The sequence below is a fragment of the Paroedura picta genome, chromosome 7, assembly GCF_049243985.1.
Source record: "Paroedura picta isolate Pp20150507F chromosome 7, Ppicta_v3.0, whole genome shotgun sequence".
Classification (NCBI taxonomy): Eukaryota; Metazoa; Chordata; class Lepidosauria; order Squamata; family Gekkonidae; genus Paroedura; species Paroedura picta.
In genome coordinates, this window is record NC_135375.1 from 32,711,469 (window position 1) to 32,736,896 (window position 25,428).

The following is a 25,428-nucleotide window of genomic DNA, read 5'->3' on the forward strand; positions in this document are numbered from 1 at the left end:
GGCTATCCAGCCTCTGTTTAAAAAATTTCCAAAGATGGAGAACCCCCCCACCTCCCGAGGAAGCTTGTTCCACTGAGAAACCACTCTGTCAGGAACTTCTTCCAGATGTTTAGACGGAATTTCTTTTGAATGGATTTCATCCCATTGGTTCTGGTCTGTCCCTCTGGGGCAAGAGAGAACAACTCTGCTCCATCCTCTGCATGGCAGCCTTTTAAATACTTGAAGAGGGTTATCAGATCCCCTCTCAGTCGCCTCCTTTCCAGGCTAAACAGACCAAGCTTCCCCAACCTTTCTTCATACGTTTTGGTCTCCAACCTCCTCACCATCTTTGTTGCCCTCCTCTGGACATGCTCCAGCTTGTCTACATCTGTCTTCAACTGGGGTTCCTTGTCCAAGCTGTAGTGTCAGCCAATGAGGGTCATACCATCATTATACAAATCCTTTAAAAAAGTAATACCATAACCTAGAGCAGGGGTAGTCAAACTGCGGCCCTCCAGATGTCCATGGACTACAATTCCCAGGAGCCCCTGCCAGCGAATGCTGGCAGGGGCTTCTGGGAATTGTAGTCCATGGACATCTGGAGGGCCGCAGTTTGACTACCCCTGACCTAGAGAATTTACAGGTCTATGCAAGGTTTATGCATGCCTTAATATAACTTCTGGGTTTCTTTGCAACAATACCCATCCCACTAAAAGCCATCCCAAAAATGCTCTTGAAAACCCTCCTGGAACGTCAAAAGAGGCTTCCTGTGTGCCGCAGGACTTCATTTTCTGAGGAAGGAAGAGGCATGAAGTTTCACTGGACAGAAAGAAAGTGGGGCTTCTTTGGGCTGCATCCCATAAAAGAAAATTCAACTACTACATTTGTAAGAACTAATAGCTGATACACTGGCCCTCCACAGAAGTAACAAGCAAATACCAGGAAAAATTGTTTTCAGAAGTTTCATTTTACTTCCAACAAATTCCCAGACAAATTTAATACTTGTAGATTTCATCAGTACTAACAAATCATATTCTCTTTCAAAACGCTCCAATTTACATCACAAAACCAAACACTGTGTCTATCTCTGGGCTCTTTCCTAAAACCAGTCCCAGTTCTAATTGTTGCCCTGGTCATTGACATACTTTATCCACAGCAGCAGAATTTATATAAAGGTTACAAAACGTCAACATCCTGATTCAGCTCTAGTTGCATTTTACTTCTGCATTATTACTAATGTCAGAATAGAGCAGGGGTAGTCAAACTGCGGCCCTCCAGATGTCCATGGACTACAATTCCCAGGAGCCCCTGCCAGCGAATGCTCCTGGGAATTGTAGTCCATGGACATCTGGAGGACCGCAGTTTGGCTAACCCTGGAATAGAGAAACTGACAAACTCTAGGATGACCATCACATATGAACGCATCTCAGACTGAATTGTTATGCATGGTGTACAGACAGTCACATTTGGCTGAACATCTGAAGACAGATGCAACCTATCCATGCTGCATCATTTTCAGCTCAATGTGCATCCCTACCCCCATCCTGGCCCTGTAATGACTATGCTTGACTAGAGCTGGATCAGATAAAACATGTGGCATCTTCTATACATAACCCTCTTGCATTTTATCGTGCCTTTAAAAATCCTTTTCTTGTTTTTAAAACTATACAGAGCAAACTGTCCAGAAACATTTTATTCTATGTGACTGAGTTAATACAATAAATATGCAGAACCTTTGAACTACTCAGACATGCAACATCAGAGGACCTGTGTGCATTTGTACAGAACTGTGACATTCACCAAGTTGTTAGTAATCTACAAAATATACAGACATCCCTCAGATAAATAATTTCAATGCCTAAATAAGAGATCACAGACTGCTGAAATTCCAGTGCTGAAACTTCGTATTTTGAACAAAACTTGCCACAGTTGGATACTACAACATGGCTTAAATGGGCATACACTTGTTAACTGATATACTGCTTTTATTTTTTTTTTTAACATTTTAACATACATCAGCCTTCTGACACATTTCAAACGAGGAAAAAAAACCCCTCAAGATTAACTGAGTTTCTCCTGACTGAGCTTCTCTGTACATAGAAGTCTCTATATATTATACTTAATTTCCTGGGACCAAAAAATGGGTATAGGATTATTGCAAACTCAGCCCACATCTACCACAAGTTCTACATTACCCCCTGAGGAAAAAAATTCCAGTATCATCTTTTAAAAAATACCATTTTTGCCACCTGATGTGATTCTGACAATAAGAACTGAGATCAGCAACCAACTGCATAACTGTAACTGAAACAGAACAGAGCAGTAAGAAATACAATTTTTCTTCCTGGGGGCTTGCACAGGCAAAGGGTAGATCCATAATTGGTTTCCATACTCCCCATTGGGTGATCAATGCCTCCATATATCATTGCCCCAAACATTCAAAATTATGCAACTAATACACATTTTTGAAAGTCAAACCATTATATTCATATCAGGAAAACAATTTTGTTTACAAGATGGGGATTCTTCTACATATAGAACATAGAGGATAAAGGTCATGTTCATCTTTGGAACTAAGGAGGTGTGGCTATTATCCTCTGTACCTCAACATTAGCAAAAATGATCAAAGGCATTGCCTGCATGCTCTTTACATTAGGGGCTAAGGACCGATTGGGCTTTCTGCTTACTGACTGACCTATCTGTGGACACCCTTTTGGAGTTGACAAAGGTACTTTTGGATGTAGTCCTGGAGGCACTTAGACTGCAGGACTTAGTTGTGGGGGACTTCAACGTTCAGGCTAAAGACACCATGCCAGGGATGGTCCAGGATTTCATAGGTGCTTTGACAGATTTCTCTCAAATTGTGACAGGCCCAACATATGAAAGAGGTTATACTTTGGACTTGCTCTTTTGCACCAAGCCTCAAAGGGAAAGTACGGTTTCAGGGTTGGACACAGCCTCAATATGGTCTGACCACTATCTACGCAAAGGCCATGACAGTCTGCTGGAAAGGAAACTCAGTTAAAGTCGACAAGATGCTGGGAACTGTGAAGGCCACTACTTGTACCCTGGATCATTGCCCATTGTAGTTACTAATCATGTAAGACTACATCAACAAGCCCTCAGTATCTATCATAAATAAATCACCAACTCAGGGTACCTTCCCATGGCAACTACTTCAAAAACAATCCCAACTGAACAATAATGTGGCTAATTATTACCCAGTCTCTAACCTGCTTTTTCTGGGCAACTGATTGAATGGGCAATCATCTGCTCTGGACTTTTTTTCAGTCTGGTTCCAAATCAGGCTATGAGATGACCCTGTTGGCTTTAGTAGATTACCCTTTGTCTGAAGCTAGACAAAGGCCATGCCTTTTCGTGAACCTACTAGTTTTATCTGAAGCCTCTGATACAGTGGACCATGCCATGCCATTTGCTGGAGTGCTTGGAGACAGAAGTAGGGATCAGGGGATGTGCATTAGACTGGTTCTAATCATCCTCACAGACCGGACGCAGAGTTGCCACTGGAGACCAGTTATCCTTAATGTGGGACCTATCCAATGGGGTTCCATGAGGGCCAATCCTAACCACCATGCTTTTCAATCTCTATGAAAAGCCATTAAGAAAAAAATCATTCAGTGTTTTGATGATGGCTGTCAATACACTGATGATGCCCAGCTCTCTATATTATTATCCAAATTTCCTGGTGATGTGGTAAAGGTCTAGAATCACTGGCTGGCTGCAATGGTTAATCGGTGAACAAACAAACCCTGAAAAAGCAGAGATATTGCTGGAAAGGAAGGTGGGTATCTTGAAGGGCAGTGTGTCCCCCACCTTCAATGGAATTCAGCTTATCTTTGATGATCCAAAGTTAAGAACCTGGGGGTTATACTGCATCCAAAATTACTGTTGGAGAAACTACTTAACACAGCTGTAAAAACACTTTCTTCCAACTCAGTATTGCCTGGGAATGGCTGCATACCTTGAAACAGATGATCCAGCCACCGGATCCATAACAATTACTACTGAAAAGCATTCTATATTGCTCCCCTCTCAAAGTCAACTCAGACTGCAGCTGATGCAGAACTTTGCAGCTTGGCTATCATCAGGAGGTAGACAGAACAGCATATTACTCCATTCTGCATTCATTCCATTGCCTATTTATCAACCATGGGACTACGTTTAAGGTACTGGCTTTGCCCCCCCACATCTGTACCTGTTATCTGTACCTGTTTCCTGTTCCCTGTAAACCGCCCTGAGCCTTCAGGGGAGGGCGGTATATAAATAAATAAATAAATAAATTCTTGAGACTGCCTCATCCCCTATGCTCTGTTATGACATTTTCTCTCATTTGAGCAGGGCCTTCTGCAAGTGGCACCCTGAAAATAGGCAAAATCAACAAATGCTCACACACATGCACTCTCTGTTGTGGCTTCCACCTTATGGAATGGCCTGCCTGATGAAGTCAGGAAATTTCCCACTCGCCTAGCTTTCTGTAAACTATACAAAAATTTGAATTATTCCAGAGGGTTTTTTTTTTTACCCAGGTGATAAGGCTGTACTGTAATGAAATGGTTCTGAATGAGACTTGGGAATATAGTTTGTACTGTCGATTGCTGTAAGTACCATCTTACTATGTTATTATGCATCATTTAATGCATCATGTTAATATTCTTTGATTCAACTCATATTTCTAGTTGGTTCTAGATTACTGCAATCAAAATCCTAATGCATTATTAATTGGATGTCCTATCCTCTTGATCGTACTGATTCACCCTGTGTAACCCACCTTGAGTCCTAGTAATAAAGGTGCACAATAAGTAAGGGAAACAACAAATAAATCAATGAACAAACAAGGACAAACATATTGTACTAATCTGGAATATGCTCAGTCTATCGCTACATATGATTCTACTTGCCTTCTGTTCTTTAAATAAGCTCAAAAGAACATGGTTTAAAATATAATTCCCATACAGTCCATTTTACAGTATTTGTGATTGTGATGAAGTTATTAATTTATTCTGATTATTTAGGTCTCTAAAGTAACAGTCATAATTTAAGATATGTAAGCATGATCCATTTTTGGTATTAGACCTGCAAAAAAATTTTTTCTGAGTAAACAGTTAATCCAAGATACCTTGTAGATGGTCACTCAGCAATTCACCTTTCTCAGAACATCAAAGCAACATGGACTTAAACTGATAGCCTACCAGGGAACTACCAGCTCTGTAAAACATAGCCAGTTGATTGATACTGTGTTAAACCAACTTTTGAATAAATGCATTTCATAAAATGCCAATTGATTAAATCACACAAGAAGGCTGAGGTATGTTAAAAAGAATTCAAGTACATAATTAAATGCCAGCTTGAAAAACCTTGTTTAAAGAATATGGTTTAGGTTAGTATATTCAGATGTTTCTATAACCAGTAAACAGAGTGATTGACAAGGCTAAAGATTTCATACCATTGTTAAACACAAGTGCACACTTTAAACAAAACAAAAACGGAATGCTTAAATACAACAAAAATGTCACTGCAATTAACACAAGTCAAAAAGATCCAGCTATATGGGAGTGTTCAAAACATAGGATAACATTTTTTTCTTTAGGCAAACGTTTTTCCAAGACAGGAATATCAAAATTAAAAACATATAATCATTCAGCTCTGATTAGACTTCATTAACTTCTCTTCCTTACGAATTGCTTTATGTATTCTTTCAATAATAGTACCTGTGCAGCAAAACCATTCCAAGCTAGAAGACCATACACCATGAAAACAGATCCCAACAAATACTATAACCATAGTTGTAGAGACAGATTCTGGACCAAAACACTAGCTCAACATGGCCAAATAACTATTTCATGCAAACTCAGATTTTTATCAAAAGACCTATTATCCTAAAAAAAAGAATTTACATTATCTATCATACTTATTTTAAGCTTACATCTGTCCTTCATCAGCTGCTGAAGATGTATAGCAGCAGCTTATCGTCATGTTCAAACCCGTCAGCTGCCCCGTTCCTCACATAAGGAAAGAGGGAAGCAAACTCTTAGGAACAAAAAAAAAATTGCTCCAAAGTGCTTGTCTCGAGTCAACGTGAAATGTCCCAGAGAGAACAACCGGCCAGAAAACCCCTAAAATCCATTTAAGGTGACCCCAGAAGCTGCCATATCAATTTCAGATGCACTGTTGAAATTTTCACAGCACGCCTCCAAAAATACAGAGAAAAATATAATTCAAACCATTTTAAGTTAAGAGAGTAGCCAGGAAGTACTTTTGAATAAATAAGTGTATAAAGGAATGGAATGAGGACCTTTTCCCTGTTTTAGCCCATGCACAGCTGAAGAGGAGACATACATGCTGTGTGCATTTTGAACACAAGTCTTTAGGGAGGATAAGTGACTGGAAAATAAAATACAGCCAGAAAATTGTTTGTGATTTTCATCTCTTTCTTTCCCTATATTTGGTTACCCTTGAAAGCACTTTGAGCGGCGCTGGTGGCTGCTGTTGACGCAGCGTTGGCGGCAGCAGTTTGTACAGTTTTGTTGGACATCACACCCGTGGCAAATTCTTGCTGGGCCTTCTCAAAACTTGCTCCAGTTGTGCGGTACAGCCCATGCACCTAAGGGGAAACCCACAATGAAAGGCTGAGCCGTATTTTGAACTTGAGAGATGTTTTTCGCACTTAAGCTTGTGTGTTACATGCCTGATCACAGGCAAGTCAAGATGATCAGAGCAATCTCAAGAGAAGTCGGAAGATTCTTTACATAACAGGAACTGTTACGCAGACATCCTAACAATATCCATATGCTTCCCATGCTATTAACTCCTAAAAACATTTACTACAAACTCACTTCCCCTTCAAACCCACTTCCTTTAATTGAAGGATTCCATATTGATTCCAGTTGCTGTATATTTATTCCCCTTTGTATAAAGGTCCAGGATTTGTATTCCCCTTTGTATAAAGGCTAATTTAATCATTTATTTAATTTTATAAATCCGTAAGCATATCTTTGGAAATATATCTTCTAGCTGTTGCAATCAGATTTTAGAATAAGAACTTGAAACTTTTTTTGAATCACTGGAACATAATAATGCTGAACATCCATGCTAAGCCTATTGACGATTATTTTCAAATATTCTTTGCAATATCTTCCAACCTCTTGGAAGTCAAACAAGGATTAAGCTCCACTTACCACCCTGAAAGTAATGGTCAAACGGAAAGAACTAACTAGGTGTTACAACAATAAGCTACATCGTTTTATAAATTTTCAGCAGGATGACTGGGTTGATTTGCTCCCATTCACAGAGTACATTTATAATACTGCTCCCAGCCAGAGCTGAGGCTTGCCGCCCTTCAAGGCCCCTCACCCTTTCCCCAACCTGCAGCCCCTTGCCAGGAGTCCTAGGGACATCAAGGACAGGGCAGAGCACATACATGACTCTTGGGGGTGAACTGTTGCAGTCCTCAAGAAAGTGAAAAAATGTACAAAGGGTAGGTGGACTACAAAAGGATCCCCAAAACAGGGTTGGAAATGGGGGACTTTGTGTATATTTTCACAAAATACTTGAAAAAAACATCAGAAAATTGAGCGATAAATATGTGGGGGCGTTTAAGGTGGAGGAAATTATAAACAAGGTGGCTGTCTGTGAAATTTGTGTCCAACTTTATTCTATTTATTTCTATACTTATTTATTTATTTATTTATTTGGAAATCTCTGCTTGGACTTTGGCCAAGCACTCCTTAGAAAGATCATGGAAGATAGCCAGGATAGGGGGCTACTTGACATCTTACTCCCCCAAGGCCACCAAATTTTTTCAAGACACAAAGACTTGTGCTATTGCTCTGTCTAAGACCATTTAAATAAATCATAGAATCATAGAATCATAGAGTTGGAAGGGGCCATACAGGCCATCTAGTCCAACCCCCTGCTCAACGCAGGATCAGCCCTAAGCATCCTAAATAGTATAGCATAGGTTGCTGTTAGGCTGGAGTTACTCTACACCTATTGAAAAATTCACCCTGCCTTTAACTCCAACCTCCTGAAACATGCCTCTATACCTGATGCATGGCACCCCACTCCTAATCAGCCGGTGCCTGTCATGATAGATGCAAACGTGCACTTTGAGATTTCCAAGGTATTAGTCTCTTGGCGTTACTGGGGGCACCTGTAGTATTTTGTGTCTTGAAAAAATTTGGTGGCCTTGGGGGAGTAAGATGTCAAGTAGCCCCCTATCCTGGCTATCTTCCATGATCTTTCTAAGGAGTGCTTGGCCAAAGTCCAAGCAGAGATTTCTCCAGTGGTTCCCCCCCCCCCCATGCTCTAAGCCAGATGGACTCACAGCTATATGTTTAGACTATAAGTTGGCAAGTAGAGGTGATAGATGCCATCTGCATTTCCCTTTGAAGATAAGACCTGTTTTGTGTGAACTGAATAATATATTGTTGGAGGTGGAGAGAATTTCTCTCCTTGAAGTGTCCTTTGAACTCTATGGTCTTCGTCCAAAGCATCATATGGTTTTCCTGTGATGCTGTGTTCCTGTACATTCTTTCCTGAAATAAACTACTGAATCTTTTTGTCTCAAGTTCTAAGTTTTCGTATTTTGGGGAAATTTACTACAGTACAGGTAGGGGTCAACACAAATTTAGTCAGGGGATAAAAGCAAATTCAAACTAGACCAGAACCAATGAGATGAAATTCTAACTAATTTTGATTGCCAAAATCATCTCTATGTATTTTCCCTTGCACAATATTCCTAATTTTATCTGGCTGGATCTGCAAGCAAGATCCTACTGGGGCTCTATGACATTCTTTAACTTTATCAAACAGCAAGGATCTGAAAGCAGAAAGCCACTTACCTTCTTAAACATAACTAATGAGATGACTGCAGATGCTGTGAAAAGTGCTGCTATGATTATCATCATAATGCCTACTGGAATACTAAGGTTAAGCCCAGTAAGAGATGAGATCCATCCACTAGAGAGAGAAAAGAAAACACAACTCTTTGTACGTACAAGCATATGCTCCAGCATGGTACATCTTATGGAACCATTGTTCCTTACTCTAAAATGCTCAACAAATAAATAATTATTTCTAACATGTACCTTATTAGTTCTGATGATACCAAGTAAGAATCAAGGTTTTAAAAGTATTTTATACAAAATATTGTTCAGACAGCACTAAGAATTGAAAGCACATAAACATTTCAGTTGAGATTATGAACAAAAATATATTGGTCATCTTATTGGGTTCTTGTAAGTAACCTTTGACTTGTAATTCTGATTGAGAATTCTGTTCAAATGTGTTCTCTCTCTCTCACATACACACCCTTTTGAGAGTAATCAGATTCAAAGGTCACCAGTCACCAAAACCGCATCTAATACAAGGATCTTTCAAATGGCTTCTGCAACTTGGGAGATACCTAATACACAAATAGAATTCCATGCCCCAAACCTCATGGCTTTTAACTAATCTAGGCCCATCTTTGCACAAATGTAGTACAAATTTTAGGGCTATAGCTGTAGAAATATTCTGATCTTAAAAGATTTCCTTGAAGAAAATAAGTCTCTTTAAAACTAAAGTAAGCAGATTCCAATCTGTTCCAATATGTTGTTAGGTGCCAAAAAATGTTCCATTTTGTGGTTCCCGAAGAAATGTGTTCTGTGAATGGCTTTGACCATTATTTGCCCACACCTCAGGGAAATGACAAATTCTCTTACAAGAAAAAACATCCACTCAACTCATTTATATGGAATTCCCATCACAGGAGTAATTCTGAAAACTGAACAATGCTGAGCCCGATTAGTCCTTCCTGGCAGACCCAGCAATCAGTCTGTGGACAATATGCATAAGTATCCTGATTCAACTGAGAAAGAGTATAAACACACACTGTTTAAAGAAGTTTGCATCTTTTACAAAAGCAAAGAAATAAGAAGTGAGCATCAGCAGTATTTACTGGAAAAGCTAGAGGCAGGCTGCCATAGACCTCCAATATTTGAACCTCTCTAGCTTTTGGCATGCCAAAGCATTTTTTACTCTAGACACCATTTCATATAAGTAGTCCAATGAACAAAATGGCCCGAGATCTAAGAAAAGAAACTTGCAGATACACTGGCATAGTGAACAGGAATGGGGTGTGTAAGGGGTGGGGGAACTTTACAGAAATCAGTAGACACACTCTACTAATACAACATGCAGACTACATGTATTTGTAAATAAAGATTTCCTTTTGAAATCAATGGCACTGACCTTCACACAATGAATTGGGGCCAGGAGAAATACATTAGAAAATAAAATACAAGGTGCGGTAAATGTCCCATTTCATTCAGTGGGAGTTCAGTGGGAGTTCTAACTATGCTATAGATTACACACAAGAATGCATTTCCTTGCATATAGTGTATATTCTTATGCTGAAGGAGAATACCAAGATAACTAGAAGCTTTTATTAGATACACAACAAGGCTAGTTGAATTACTTATTCATACATTTAAATATCCTTTCTTCAGTTTACTAGGAAAGGATCTCCATTCACAGGAAGATTTTCACTATTCCATCGAATCTCCGTTTTCCCCTCTATCTTGGTCTGTTTTATTCCTCTGTAAGTCTGCCACTCATGGCTTGACTGGGTGATTGGTTTTGATTGCTTAGAAAACTCACAGATAATATCTTTTCTGTATCACTGACTTAGTTGCTGTGATAGCCTATGCACAGCCTATGCCAAAGTATATTAGGGATGCCTTAAAATATAGATTCAAAATTTAATAATAATAAGAATGATAGTCACCACTGCCACCACTGTTCCACTGAATCTCATCTTGCTACTGCTAATTTTTATATGGAAGGATGGGCCACAAAAAGGCAGAAAACACTGCTTATGCTACACAGATGCTAATTATGGCATATGGCTCTACTTAACTTGCAAAACTGCCTTATTGCCCCTTGTAAGAGTGATATGGATACTAAACACTACATTTACTGCTTAACAATGAAACGGCCTACTTACCAGTTGCCCCATCCTTGGAAACCTGCAGCCTGAAGGACATGAACTGCAAACTGACAAATGTACACAAAGAAGAAAACAAAGAATCTGAAAGAACTGTCACTCCTGAAAAAGACAAAGGGATAGGGAAGTACACTTGAAAGATATTCACCATGTTTGCCAAACATCACCACAGATGGTCATGCAAGGAAAGCATGATCATCAGTCGAAGCATTTAAAATTATACAAAATATATATAAGCTTTGTTTTTGTGACTATATCCAGTTGCTATGGAAATAGAGCTGCCTAGTTTATGAAGCAGTATTCCCAAATGCTATCAATATAAACACTAATTAAATATTGCATAAGCAGCAGAGTATCAAATGTCTTAAAAACAAACAATTTAAAACAATTACACAGTTAGTGATGGGATCCCTGCATTGTGTAATAAACCTTGAGCTAATATTTTTGCCTTATAGTCAAATAACACCTTATTTCCAGCCTTTCCTTTTTTTATTGAAGAAATGTCTTTTTCACTAATCACTAAAGTAAAATGCCACCTATTGAATTATGCTTCTATGGATCATAATTGCCTCTCCCATCCATAGTAAGATCTTAGGTCTGTGGAACAGCAGCAGCACAACTTTTGCTGATGCCACTCTTTTACTGCACGACTTTGATTCCAAGGAAGTTCCTGAGGATCTAGTGATACACAGGCTATAGCTTCGAGGGGTCAGATAACTACAATGGAATGGGGGAAGCAGAAAAATGTCAGTTTATGCAGCACATTTCTATTTAGAATCCAGGATGATCACTCTTCTATTTTCCATTTTATTACTTCTGGGAAATGTCAAGGTATAAAAATGATCATATTTACAAAGCAATCACCAATGCCACATATAGGGATGGGCATAAACCAGTTCACGAATGTTTGTGATTAATTTTGGCCTGTTCATGGTTTCTGAACTGAAGTTTGTGGCAAGACAATCAGCATAAACTTCCCAGTATTTTGTGGAGGTTCATGCTGATTCCTAAATGGATACATTACAGTCAGTCTCCGCTCAAACAAAATGTTTTTGTTATTATTGTTATTATTAATATTATTAATTTTATTTGTTTGCCGTCACTCTTGGCCAACTGGCAGCATACAACAGTAAAGTCCACAGTAAAACCATACAGTAAAACCAATCAGTCCCATTGTATAGAATAGAGTGGGTGGGGGCACCCTCTTTTGGAACCCCTGGATGTGGATCCCGTGGTCCAATCATTGTGGAATTCAGAGGGGTGAGGGTCAGGGAAGAACCTCCCGAAGCTACCCTGAAATTTTGGAGGGTATAACTGGGGAAAAAAACAGGCCCCAGGAAAGGCGGGAACACTGGAATTCCCATTAAAGTTAATGGTGCCATTGACTTCAATGGGCGCCGAAGCCAAATCAGTCTGGATCAGGCCCCTGGTGCCTAATTGGGACTCTGGTGGCTAATCATCACTGTTTATAAAATCAGTATAAACAAAGTTTCAAAAGACTAGAGATTAGACAACTACATTACTGCAAAAATTACCAAATTTTTATATGAATTCACATGAAGAGCTGTAAAACCAAGTTAAGCAGCAAGAAGATGATTTAAAAGCTGTTAAATAATGTAGAGTCTTAATACGACTGATTAAATGCCAGACTGAGATTGTTACCTGAAGGCTCCATAAAGTGGTCTGTACCAGCAGACAAATGAACAGGGAGTGAAAAGCAAGAACCAGAGAATGCTCAGTCCAAAGTCAACTCCTCGCTTCGGCTCCAAGCAAAACCAGGCCAGACATCCAAAGATGTTAAGAAATAGTGTTACTGCATGAACTACAAAAAACATAGGTTTGCATATATTGAATGCCCACAATGTAATAAATATATCTATTAGACTTAAAAATGTAAAAGTTTGCCAATTATATCAAAACGTTATCACTAGAACCAGTTTGCATGATAGATTTTTTTAAAAGACCCTCAAATGTTTTGCAATAGCACCAATAAGTGGACCCTGTTCACCACATAGCTGAATATTTCTGTGTTAAAGTTGGATTTCTTCTCCATTTCCATCTGTTTAACAGATATGGGTCCTAAAGGAGAAAGAGCACTGTTTCTGGCTTCAACAGTACGCTTTTCAATAAAGTAGGTTGGTTCTGCATTTATCTAAGCTGATGTATAACAACATTTGCAAGTAATTGTTAAGTTGAACCATGGATTATAAGACCCCATGTAGATGTTCAGATCCTGCAATAACTGAGGATTTAGTCCCCACATGACATATAAGAACATCAGAAGAAGCCTGCTGGATCAAACCAATGGTCCATCTAGTTCAGCATCCTGTCTCACATGATGATCAACCAGTTCCTCTTGAGGGCCAACAAGAGGGCATAAAGGCTGAGCCCTGACTCTGATGTTGCCTCCTGGTTCTGGGATTCAAAGGTTTAGTGCCTCTGAATGTGGAGGCTCCCTTCAGTCACCATCACTAGTAGCCACTGATGGAGTGACCATCAGGGTTTTCCCTCTTGTAAAGCATCCTGCCATTAGAGAAATATAGAGAGAGCTTTGTACAGACTAAGAAATCTGCAAGGTGCCTTGGCAGCTTGCCTGACGCAGTGGTAAAGTCCCTGGAAACTGGCCCGGACAGGGAACACATCCCCACTAGATGTCTGAAGATGGGCAAGACTAAAGAGATAACCAAAGGCCTCGATCTGATTGGATAATTTTATCATACTTTGTACATAGCGGTTAATTAGATAATGATCTAATTTTGGCATGTTATTCTGACTGTCTGAAAATCTGTACCCAGTCTGTCTCTGGGTAGACGCTGGATTTCAGACATGACACAGTGCCACCCCTTTTAATGCTGCTGTTATTAAAATGGTATTATGAAAGAATTCTCTGGCACTGCAGATAATTTGGATCTCTCCCCACAATGAGTTAAAATGAACTTGAACTCCCTAACGGTGGGCATATATCACCTCTGATCCTCCATGGATCTTTCTAATCTCCTTTTAAAGCTGCCTGTAATCATTACTACATCCCCTGGCAATGAATTCCATATTTTAATCATTCTCTGAATAAAGAAGTATTTCCTTTTGTTCATCATGAATTTACTGCCCATCAGTTTCATTGGTTGCCCTTAAATTCAAGTATTTTGGAAGAGGGAGAAAAAGTTCTCTTTATCAACTCTCTGCATAATTTTACAAACCTCTACTACGCACACCCTTAGTTGTCTCTTTTCTAAACTGAAAAGTCACAGACTCTTCAGCCTTTCCTTATAGGGAAAAGTGCTCCAACCTCCTACTCATCTAGGCTGTTCTCTTCTGAACTTATTCCAGCTCTTCTATCTCTCCTTTTGAGATGAACTCACCAGTTCTACACACAGTATTCCAAATGAGGCTGCATCATAGATCTATACAGGGACATTATAATATTGGCCGTTTTGCGTTCAATACCTTTACTAATAATCCCGAACAGAGTTTGCCTTTGTTACTGCTGCAGCACACTGGATCGACAATTTGAAGACTATCTGCTGTGTAATAAAACCAGGGATGGAACATAATTTTTACTATGACATAATAGATGTCCAAACCAGTTGGAATTTCAACTAAATAGCAGGGTAGTCACTTAAAAGCCTGCAAAGGGGATGTGTGTCCACAGTTTCTGCAAACTTCCAACCCCATTCCTCAGTCCACTAGCAAATGCCTAGAGCACACCAGGGGCTGTAATAAGAATTGAGAGGCAGAGCAGCATTATAGATAAAGGTAAAGGTATCCCCTGTGCAAGCATTAAGTCATGTCTGACCCTTGGGGTGACACCCTCTAGCGTTTTCATGGCAGACTCAATACAGGGTGGTTTGCCATTCCCTTCCCCAGTCATTACCGTTTTACCACCCAGCAAACTGGCTACTCATTTTACTGACTTTGGAAGCACGGGAGACTGAGTCAACCTTGAGCCAGCTGTTGGGATCGAACTCCCAGCCTCATGATCAGAGCTTCAGATAGCATGTCGGCTGCCTTACCACCTTGCACCACAAGAGGCTAATGAGATCTAATTCTTGGTCTTCAAGTAAAGGCTCCTCCAAGTGTATCCAGTGTATTGAATCTATGTACTGAATCTGCCATGAAAACACTAGAGGGCGTCACCCCAAGGGTCAGACATAACCCGGTGCTTGCACAGGGGATACCTTTATCTTTATAAGAGCCTCTTGTGGCGCAGAGTGGTAAGGCAGCAGACATGCAGTCTGAAAGCTCTGCCCATGAGGGTTCAATCCCAGCAGCTGGCTCAAGGTTGACTCAGCCTTCCATCCTTCCGAGGTCGGTAAAATGAGTACCCAGCTTGCTGGGGGGTAAACGGTAATTACTGGGGAAGGCACTGGCAAACCACCCCGTATTGAATCTGCTGGAGGGCATCACCCCAAGGGTCAGACATGACTCGGTGCTTGCACAGGGGATACCTTTACCTTTTAAGTGTATCCAGAGTTAAACAGAAACTCTGTCTCTCAGTTGCTCTCTGTGAACTTTAATAAACAGTTTTTGGACCTTTTGCAAAGAAATGTTTCAGCTTGTTTTGTGCCCCCTGGAAGTACATCCCAGGTTCATGACACTGCCTCTGAACAGATGCAAAAATATGAATTGAAAAGTTATTTAAACCGGTAATTGGATTTTTCATTGCAATTTAAATGCTTTAAACCATTATTTTGTAAATCAATAATGAGCTAATCTCCTAGCTTGCTATCATTCTTTATCATTAATAAACTCAACCCCTCCTTTGGTGGACCTGAGCCAGAGCATCTTCCCTCCTTGGCCAGCATGAAGCTTAAGACCTCACACACGGTCAGGAACTTGGGGGTGATTTTGGATGCCTCCCTATCTGTGGTAGCCCCAAATCACCAGAATAGCCCAACTGGCATTTTTCCATCTACACCAGCCATGGCTAGTAGTACCCTACCTGTCTCGGGACCACCTGGCTACAGTGATACAAGTGACGGTTATCTCCAGATTAGATCTCTGTAACTCGCTCTACCCAGATACTATAGCTGGTACAGAATGCAGCTGCTAGGGTTCTCTCTGGTATACCTTGGAGAGCCCATATCCAGCCTGTGCTGGGGCAGCTGCATTGATTACCAGTTGTCTACCAGATCAAGTTTAAAGTTCTGGTATTGACTTTTAAGGCCATTGTGGTCTGGGCGCATTGTGGGACCATCTTACTCACTCCTTATGCACCCTGCAGGGCCTTGCACTCGGTAAGATCTCACTGGCTGGGGGTCCTTGGCCCGTGTGCGGTTTGCCTGGCCCTGTTCCCAGCCTGGTGGAATGAGCTCCTAGAACAGCTGAGGGTCCTGCAGGAGCTGAATCAGTTCCGCAGGGCCTGCAAAATGGAGCACTTCCACCAGGTATTTGTTTGAGGCCTGGTAGGAGAGGGGGCTTGAAGATCTGCCCTCTCATTTCCTTTCTCTCCTCCTCCCCTCTCCTGTGGGGTGGTTGTCATGCTCTGGGCATGGTAGTTGTGAGTTTTGAGGCTTGGATGTGGTTAAGCATTAGGGGGTGGGAGAACTGTTTTAATTGTTATTAACTATTTTATTGTTTGGTTGTTTTTAAGTAAGCTGCCATAAGCCAGCTGGCCAGGGACTGGCAGCATATAAAACTAATAATAAAATAAATATATTTTATTTTCACCTAAAATTAAGAAATCAACCTTTTCATAGCAGCCATTACTTGCAGTGATGTATAAAGGTGTCTGTGTGTATGTGTATATATATACATACATATGCACACACACACACCTATATATTTGTATCTTAATTATATATATGTGGAACAAAATTTCCAGCAAGTTTAAGAATCAGTACAATGTTTCTTGCTTTAGTAACTGACGTTTCTACAGTAATTACTAGATACAGGCTTTTGCAGATAGTACTTAATTATTTGAGAGCCAGGCCAGTAAATACATACAGGAATACTATCCAAACCTATAATTAGATATATTCAAAGACTACACAGCAAAAGACATTTTATTCTTACAAATTAAACAGCCACCAAAACTCCTCCAACAGTTACATATAAAGATTGTGAACAGCTGCATATACACTTCTAGACATAACCTTTAGTATGACTTTGGAAAACAGAACTGGTGACCACAAACTGGTACAATGAAATTTTACGTAACTTTCCAATAGGCATATTTTGTGATGTCAGTTAAGGAAATTTAAACTTATTTACATGTTGATGTAGGATTAGGCTTTGCCACACTACGAGGAATAGATCTACCGTGTGCTTGGTACATTCAAAGGACAGCTGGCTGGTTTTTATGTCTGAATAAGGAAAATGTGCTTAAGCCTCTGTAGGGTAAAACATGTTGTAAAATTAAATATTAATGTTTAATAAAATTAAAAACCAAGGCTTAAAATACAGCCTCATTAAAATCCAAGTGTACATTCATGCTAATGCCACCACTGACCAGATGCGTTTCTGCATTGCTGCCTTTATCAGTGGTCAGGCATAAATAAATAAAGCAGCATACATAAATTACAGGAACAGAAATGTTAAATATACAGTTGACTCCCTTATACAAAGTGATATAATATGTTAACTAAGTAGGACACTAAGGACCTTAATCGATCCTATGGACTAGAAGGCCAGATACAATTATTTGAGGCTTCTTCTGTTCCTAAAGCAGGCCCTGGTCCAGATGAGACAGTTCTAACAGAACTGCTTGACAAGAACAGCTCTAAGAGAACTGTGACTAGCCCAGTCACCCAGCAGGTTGCATGTGGAGGATGAGGGAATCAAACCTGTTTCCCTAGATTAGAATTTGGCACTTTTTAAGCACTCTGACCATGCTGTGAGCCATCAAACCCATCAGTTTAGCTCCCCTCACTTCAAAGCAGGAGGGAATTAAACTGATGGGTTTAATCAAAGTGGGGGAAAGTGAAATGGATACCTGGAAGTGAAGGGCTTAGAAGTGAGCCTCCTTCCATAGAGAGCTCCTGAAAACACCTGGCTTGAAGTGCTACCTGCCACACCACAAGTCCCAATGAGCACTGCAACAAATTTGCACTGCTGCTGCTTGATCCAGGGCAGGGGGAAGAGAATCTTCCCCAGTGCTACTGCCATGGAACGCCCCTCTCCCTGTCAAGGGCACCTAGTGGCATTGCACCCAAGACAGTCCGAAGGAAAGAGGCTGGGAATCTCCAGTGGGAGAAAGCCGGCAAGGGTCTGGGCTCACCCGGATAGCATAGCTTAGAGCAGCTGCTGGCTTGGGGACACAGCTAAGACTTCTAAAGTAAAGGAAAATAGGACAAAACAATAAAATAAAAGACTATTGCAGGAAAGTGATGTAAAACTTTGAAGTAACCAATCTTCAAGTCAAATTCATTGTCATATGGTTTCCTATTTTACTTATTTATGAATTTTCCCCCACTTCCAGGGATAGAGTATTGAACAAATGTAAAAACATGCATGTTTTCTATTTTTATATATAGATGCAGGTATACACCCGCACTGAAATCATTATTTGCCTATGTACCACTGCCTGAACCTCAAAAAAGTCTTAAATTTCAAGTTTAAAGATCTTTATTTAGACGTCAGTGATTCCAGTGGAAATTAATTTTCTGCAAGCAGATTTAAACTCACAGTATAAGTCTAATGATTTCAACTACTAAGCAACTGAATCGATTTTAAGGGCCCTCATACCAGCATCAGGCATCAACAGACAAATGATACCGCAGCCTTAATTTAAAAAGTCAGTGTCTTGTCGTATTGAGAGTGCTGGCTAGTATTTGGGAAACCCACTTAAATCCATGAAGCTCACATAACATGAAGTTCATTTGGACCTTGGACCAGTCACATACTCTGAGTTCCAAATATGTTTCAGGGTTGTGCTGCAGAGGTAGATTGTGGGTAAGGATCTATTGATGTGAATGAATATAACTGAGTGAAAACAGAATATTTTATTGCAAATGGGTTTAATTGACACATATGCATAACATATAGAAGTTGGACATATTTTAAACAATTTTCAACATACAAATGCAAACCTGTACCGCTACATTGAGAAAAAAACTGAGGATAGTTTCAGCAAATGTATATTAAAAGTCTTGAGCATTTTCTCTTTTCACCAGTTTGATATTTTCCAGAAGAAAAATATTAAAAATCTCTAACATTAAAGTCTACACATGTGAAATATTTTAAATGTTAGATTGAACAGGTTCCTATCCACCCCAAATTTTCTATTAGCAAGTAGGGACACTGATATAAACATAAATGTAATATACAAACACTAAATGTACATAAATTGGAATTTACTTACACATCCACAAGTAGTACATAATTTTTACTGTCTTCTGAAACTCTACAGGGATGTCAACAGAGAAATCCTGGTAAAAACAGGGACCCACTGGGAAATTTCCAGGAAGTGGGGGCCAATTGTTCTTTCTTCCTGAAAGTGAAAAGCGGTATTCAATATTTATGGCCATTCCATACGTTATATTTTCATAGTGCCTAAAAGCAAGCCTCAAGTTATCTTTCACTGTCCAATGTACTTCTGATTGTTACAAGCAGCTTGTTAGTGCTATCTAGAATGATATTAAAAATTCTAAGCAGAATAGTTATCTAGACTAATACAGAACATATTAACATGACATAAATGTCCTGTTATCAATCTTAAACCATTTCAGCGCACTGGTTCACTTCCCTTGTTTTCAAAGGGAGAGAAGGAAACGAGCACACTGAAATGGCTACTGTGGGGCAGCCCCGCACACCCTAAGCCACACGTGCGGGGAGCTCGCTCTGCATGCAGTCAGCTGTTTGGAAAGGTGTGCTGTGCCTGTGCCAGGCAGCCAAGAACACCACAAGGCCTACACGCTCTCCGTGTGAGCAGCTGTTTGACGGGAAGCCATTTTAGCCGGCCGTTTAGCTCTCCTTGCCCACGGCCCCCACTTTTAAGCAGGAAGAAGAGAAATGGACTGGCACAAAAAAATGGACATTCAGCATCAGTTTTGTTTTTAATGAAAGATGGATATGAGCTTTAGAGTTCAAATACTAGTTTACACTAACTGTAGACACTGAATTCAATGGTTTCCATTAATACAATAATTAAGAGAAATGTAGCCTATTATTTTTGTAGAGGAAATTTTCAAATCATACCTCCTTGTTGGTTGAGACTCTGCATTTCTCTTTCCCTGCGATCCAATTCAGCTGCTTTCCTTTCTAATTCTTCCTGACGCTTTAGCAGTTCAGCCTGAGTCAAGGCATGTTCCTAAGTAAAAATGTATTAGGAGATAGTAAATGAAAAAACTTTAAAAAATAAATTCCACATTTTCAAATTCTTTAAGAACAATTTTGAACCGGCCTACTCAGAAGTAATTCCCATTTTATTCAAATAAGGCTTACTACCAGGATACTCTTTTTAGGACTGCAACCTTAGTTATCAATAATATGGGTAATACTGAAAGGGAGTGAGTTATACTGGTCAATCTAAGCCTGGGAAGACTGAGGCTCAAACCTTTGCTTACCATGAAACCTGACACATGACCTGGGGACACTCATTCCTCTCAGCCTATCCTATCAAAGTTGTAAGCCACCCTAGCCTCCTTGAAAGAAGAGAACAATGAGACAGTACTATATAAAAGGATCAAATAAATATTAGATATACCTTTGCAATTTGAGTATAAGCAGGCGGTTCCTCTGTTGGTTTCATTATAGCTGGTTGTGTACTGGGCACGTTGGGCATTTTGACATTACCTGGTGGTGGCTGGGAAAGACATAAAGAATTTTAGTTCTTGGATATTAATTACAGAAGACTGAAGGACTATTTATACAATATGCTGTATGTGTAAACATCAACTTACTATATTTTACACCAAAGAAAACTGAAAAAAAACATATAAATTGCCTCTCCATATTAGTCTAATATTTGTTGATCCACTCAAATTATATTTATAGGAGATTTTAAATAGGGCCACAGGTGTAATATGATATTTTTCAAAGGCTGTCATCTGATTAAATGAATCATGCACTGTAATTCTTAAGCATGTTGCCTCATAAGTTACTGAGCTCAATGAGACTTACTCCCTGGTAAGTGTACTTAGAACTATAGCCTTGGTTGATTATATTTATGTATAGTGTACACACTTCATTTTTAAAGGATATGCGCATGTGCTGCACCATCATAAAACAGAAATTACTTCAGTGCAAGAAAGAAACATTCTTCCCCTTTAAACAGCCTCTGCAATCTACAGGTTCTGTCAGTATTTTCATTAAAATTCATTATTTATATTTGTTAATCAGGAAAGATTTATTTTTAAAAGGATTTTAAGTACATAAGACAATCCATGTTGGATCAGGCCAATGGCCCATCCAATCCACCACTCTGTGTCACAGAATAGCCAAAACCCAAGTGTCATCATGAGGTCCACCAGTGAGTCCAGAACTCCAGAAGCCTTCCCACTGTAACTCCCCAAGCACCAAGAATACAGAACTTCACTGCCCCAAACATAGTGTTCCATCTATGCCTTGTGGCTACTGAAGGATGTCTGCTCCTTGTGTTTATCCAATCCCCTCTTTATGCCTGTAGCTGCCACAGCTTCCTGTGGCAGTGAATTCCAACTGTTAATTACTGTTTGGACAATTCAGGTTACTTCCTTTTATCTGTTCCAAACCTATTGCTCATCACTGTCACTGAATATCCACAAGTTCTTGTATTGTGAGAAAGGGAGAAAAGTATTTATTTCTACCTTCTATATCCCATATATTATTTTATATACTTGTATGTTACCCCACAAACCGTTTCCGCACTAGAGGTTCCATACCAGGCTGCAGGCTGCAATTTGAGCCAGGGCAGGTTGCCCTGCCTCTTCCTGCTCCAGCACAGGGGAGCATTTGGCCCAGTGCACCTCATCCACCCCGGATTTGTGCTCTGTCACAGGAGCTGAGGCAGTGAAGAATGGAAACATTCTCATTCATCATTTCTCCAAACTAAAGGGCCCTAGCATCTTTAACATTTCTTCATAGGGAAAGCGTTCCACCCTCTTAATAATTTTACTTGCCCTTTTTTGCACCTTTTCCAATGAAATAATATATTTTTTCAAGGTACACAAACTGTACACACCAAAGCTGTATTACAAATGAGACATTATGATACTAACTGATTTACTTTCAGTTCTCTTCCTAATAATCCTCAGCATAGCATTTGCCTTTTTTATTACAGTTCCATACCAAGTCAACATTTCAAATATTATTATTATTTATTAATTTATAGGCTGCCTCTTCCCGTAAGCAGACTTGGGACAAATTATAGTGAATTCAATATTGCATCAGTAAAAAAACATTCATTTTCAGTGAGTTATCTGCCATGACTCCAAGATCTCTCTCCTGGTCAGTTCGTACCAGTTCAGATCCTATCGATCAATATCTTAACACCGCCCGTGGCGCCGCGGGCGCCACGGACTAAATAAAACGGTAAGGCGTTCTGAGGCGGGATGTGTCCGTGATGAGGAAGGGTCCGGATTGGACCCTTCCTCTGGACAGACAATCGGAGGGAGCAATCGGCAGGCGCGCAGCGCCTGCCGATTGCTCCCTCCGATTCCCAGCCCCGAGCAACTGCGAGCCGCGCGCAGCACGGCTCGCAGTTGCTTTTTTGTTGCCGCCCGCAAGGGAGCCCTCGGCAGCCGCGTGCAGCGCGGCTGCCGGGGGCTCCCTACAACACAAACCTACGAAGAGCAACTGAAAGAAAAAAGAAAACCAGCCAAAAAGCCCCTACGAGCTGCGACAGAAGCCGCCGAGGAGCGCCCCTCCTCCGACCCGTGTGCACAGCTCGCCTTCCGGGGCCTCCCTGCCCTCCTGGCTGAAGAAGAAAAGAAACCTCTGAGTAGCCACGGAGAGAAAAAAAAAACAGCCAAAAAGCCCCTACGAGCTGCAACAGAAGCCGCCGAGGAGCGCCCCTCTTCCAACGCGTGCGCACAGCACGCCTGCCGGGCCCTCCTTGCCCTCCTGCTTGCAGAACAAAAAAAACCTTTGAGGAGCCACCCAAAGAAAGAAAAAAAAACAGCCTACAAGCGCTGCCGAGCCGCGTCAGCAGCCGCCGAGGAGCACCCGTGAAGAGCTGCGGAGGCGCCGCCAGCCTCCTCTTACAGGTAGCTTCAGTCCCTCGCCTGCGCCACGCATCGGGCCGCGCCCGCGGATCGAGCCGCGCCCGCGGGCCGCGCCCGTGAGCCGCGCCCGCGGATCGCGCCCGCGGGCCGTGCCCGCTGATTGAGCCACGCCCGCGAGCCACGCCCGCTGATCGGGCCGCGCCCGAGAGCCACGCCCGCGGATCGGGCCGCACCCGCGGATCGGGCCGCGCGGGCGCGGCCTGCATGGGCGCGGCCCGGCCCTGATTCCCTCTCCCCGCCCTCCCCGCAGTAAGAAGCTTCCCGGGCCGCAAACTTGCGGCCCGGGAAGTTTTTTACTGCGGGGGGGCAGCGGGGAGAGGGAGCCGCGGCCCGCAGGTTGGGGACCACTGTGCTAGAGCCCATTGTCTTCTTTATACAATGGGCTTTTTTTACTAGTGTATGTATAATTGGGATTTTTTTTTTGCTCCAATGTGAGTTAATTTTAACCTGCTGACATTAAACCTCACTTTCCACATTGATGCCCACTTATTTATTTATTTATATTTTTATACCGCCCTTCCCTAAGGCTCTGCAGCCTCAACATATCCCTCTGCAGTGTATCATGTTTCTCCCTCATTTTCACTGCCCTGAACAACTTAGTGTCATTTGCTTATTCCCAACTCCAAATCATTGATGAACAAGTTTGAAAGCATGTGACCTAGTACTGGGGTCTGCAGTTCCCAACTACTTACCATCTTCCACTGTGAAAACTGCTCGTTTATACTCTCTATTTCCTATTAATTAACCAGTTTTTAACCCACAAGAGGACTTGTCCTCTTATTCCATGACCACTGAGCTTACTTAGGAGCCTTTGATGAAAAAAAAATATCAAATGTTTTGTAGAAGTTTAAATAAACATCTATTGAGTCAATCTTGTCTACTCCCTATAAGAACTCTAACACAGTGGTACCAAGTCCCTGGTTCGGGGACTGGTACCGGTCCGTACATCAGTCAGCACCGGGCCGCAGCTCCTCCTCATCCTCCTCCCCGGCTGCTGCCTCAGGGGCTGCCCTGCCACTCTGCTGCCAGCTCACCTTTGGTGCTCTCCAGCGGCTGCCATGGCTAGGGCTCCCCCTTGGCATGGCACCGCAGCTGCTGCTAGCAGTGCCTCCCAGGAGGCAGCGGGGAGTCAGGGGTACTGGCGGGAAAGCAAGTGGAGCAGGGGCTCAGGCAGTGGCGATGTCCCTCGGCAAAAGACTACCCCCCCCAGGCCTCAGTAAAATTGTCAAGCACTGACCCCCAGTGATAAAAAGGTTGGTGGCCACTGCTCTAAAAGGCTACTGAAACAAGATCTTTCCTTACAAAATCCTTACTGATTCTTCCTCAATAGCTTTTGTTCCTCAATATGCTTATTAATCATATCAATAATGGATTCAACCAACTTGTAATTGATGTTGAACTGACAGGCATGCAATTTCCTGGATCTCCTCTGGAATCATTTTTTAAAAATGGGGTTATATCAGCACCTTCCAATCCTTGGGAATGGAAGCAGATCTTACAGGTAGATTGCACATATTTTTGTCAGGAAATCCACAAGTTCACATTTGAGTTCTTTCAGAACTCTTGAATGTATGCCATCTGGGCCTGATGATTTGTCAGTTTTACACTTGTCCATCAGTCATAAGGCCTTTATGGTTTTTTGCAATATATTCCTCATAGTCCCTCATAATTGTTGATAACTAATTAACTCAACCTGTCAGTTAACATTGTAGCTGTACTACTATCATAGAATATGTTTTCAATTAAAGAATAGTGTATGTTGCAAAAGAACAAAACCTATTTGCTTACATCATCAGCACCTATCCTGATTAACAACTCCTCTACTGAATCTTTTATTGATATTTTAGATCAGCCTTTTACAACCTTTGGACCATGGAGATTAGAAGATCAGGATGCTCAATTTTTAGATTCCTCTAATAACAGCCTATGTTCTCCCCGTTTCTGGGATATTCCTTTAACATACCAAACCATGCCCTTGTATCTCCAAATTTTGGAGGCACACCCATTAAAAAGAGCATTTCTATTAGCTTGTCTAAACATCTTTCCCTCAAATGTCACCTGAGGTAGATTTTTGAAGATCCCTTCTCAGGAGAGATACTGTCCATGACATAGTATGCCACATACTTTTGGAATGTCCTATGTTTGCTCTATATCGTTGCCTTTTAGTTAATTATTTGAAGAAACTGAGATCTTTCTGTATTGACGAGAAACATTGGATTAAAATTATACTAAGAGTGAGGGATTCAGCAATTATTGTAAAAGTAGCTAAGTCTCTGCTGGCAATTTTAAATGAAAATCTTTCCA

General features: G+C 41.0%; 1 protein-coding gene across 5 annotated transcripts in view; it reads right to left on the reverse strand.

The window, feature by feature from the left end:
- Window positions 1-927: 927 nt before the first annotated feature.
- Window positions 928-25,428, reverse strand: part of SCAMP1 (secretory carrier membrane protein 1) — a 40,356-nt gene continuing 15,855 nt past the window's right edge. For all 5 annotated transcript variants that reach the window (XM_077347324.1, XM_077347321.1, XM_077347322.1 and 2 more), the window contains 7 exons: window positions 20,628-20,726; window positions 20,120-20,231; window positions 19,284-19,412; window positions 12,647-12,806; window positions 10,985-11,086; window positions 8,841-8,958; window positions 928-6,601 (listed from right to left, as the gene is read on the reverse strand). In XM_077347324.1, the coding sequence (XP_077203439.1) occupies window positions 6,437-6,601; window positions 8,841-8,958; window positions 10,985-11,086; window positions 12,647-12,806; window positions 19,284-19,412; window positions 20,120-20,231; window positions 20,628-20,705 (864 nt within the window). In that variant the 5' untranslated portion in view covers window positions 20,706-20,726 and the 3' untranslated portion in view covers window positions 928-6,436. The remainder of the gene's footprint in view (window positions 6,602-8,840; window positions 8,959-10,984; window positions 11,087-12,646; window positions 12,807-19,283; window positions 19,413-20,119; window positions 20,232-20,627; window positions 20,727-25,428) is intronic.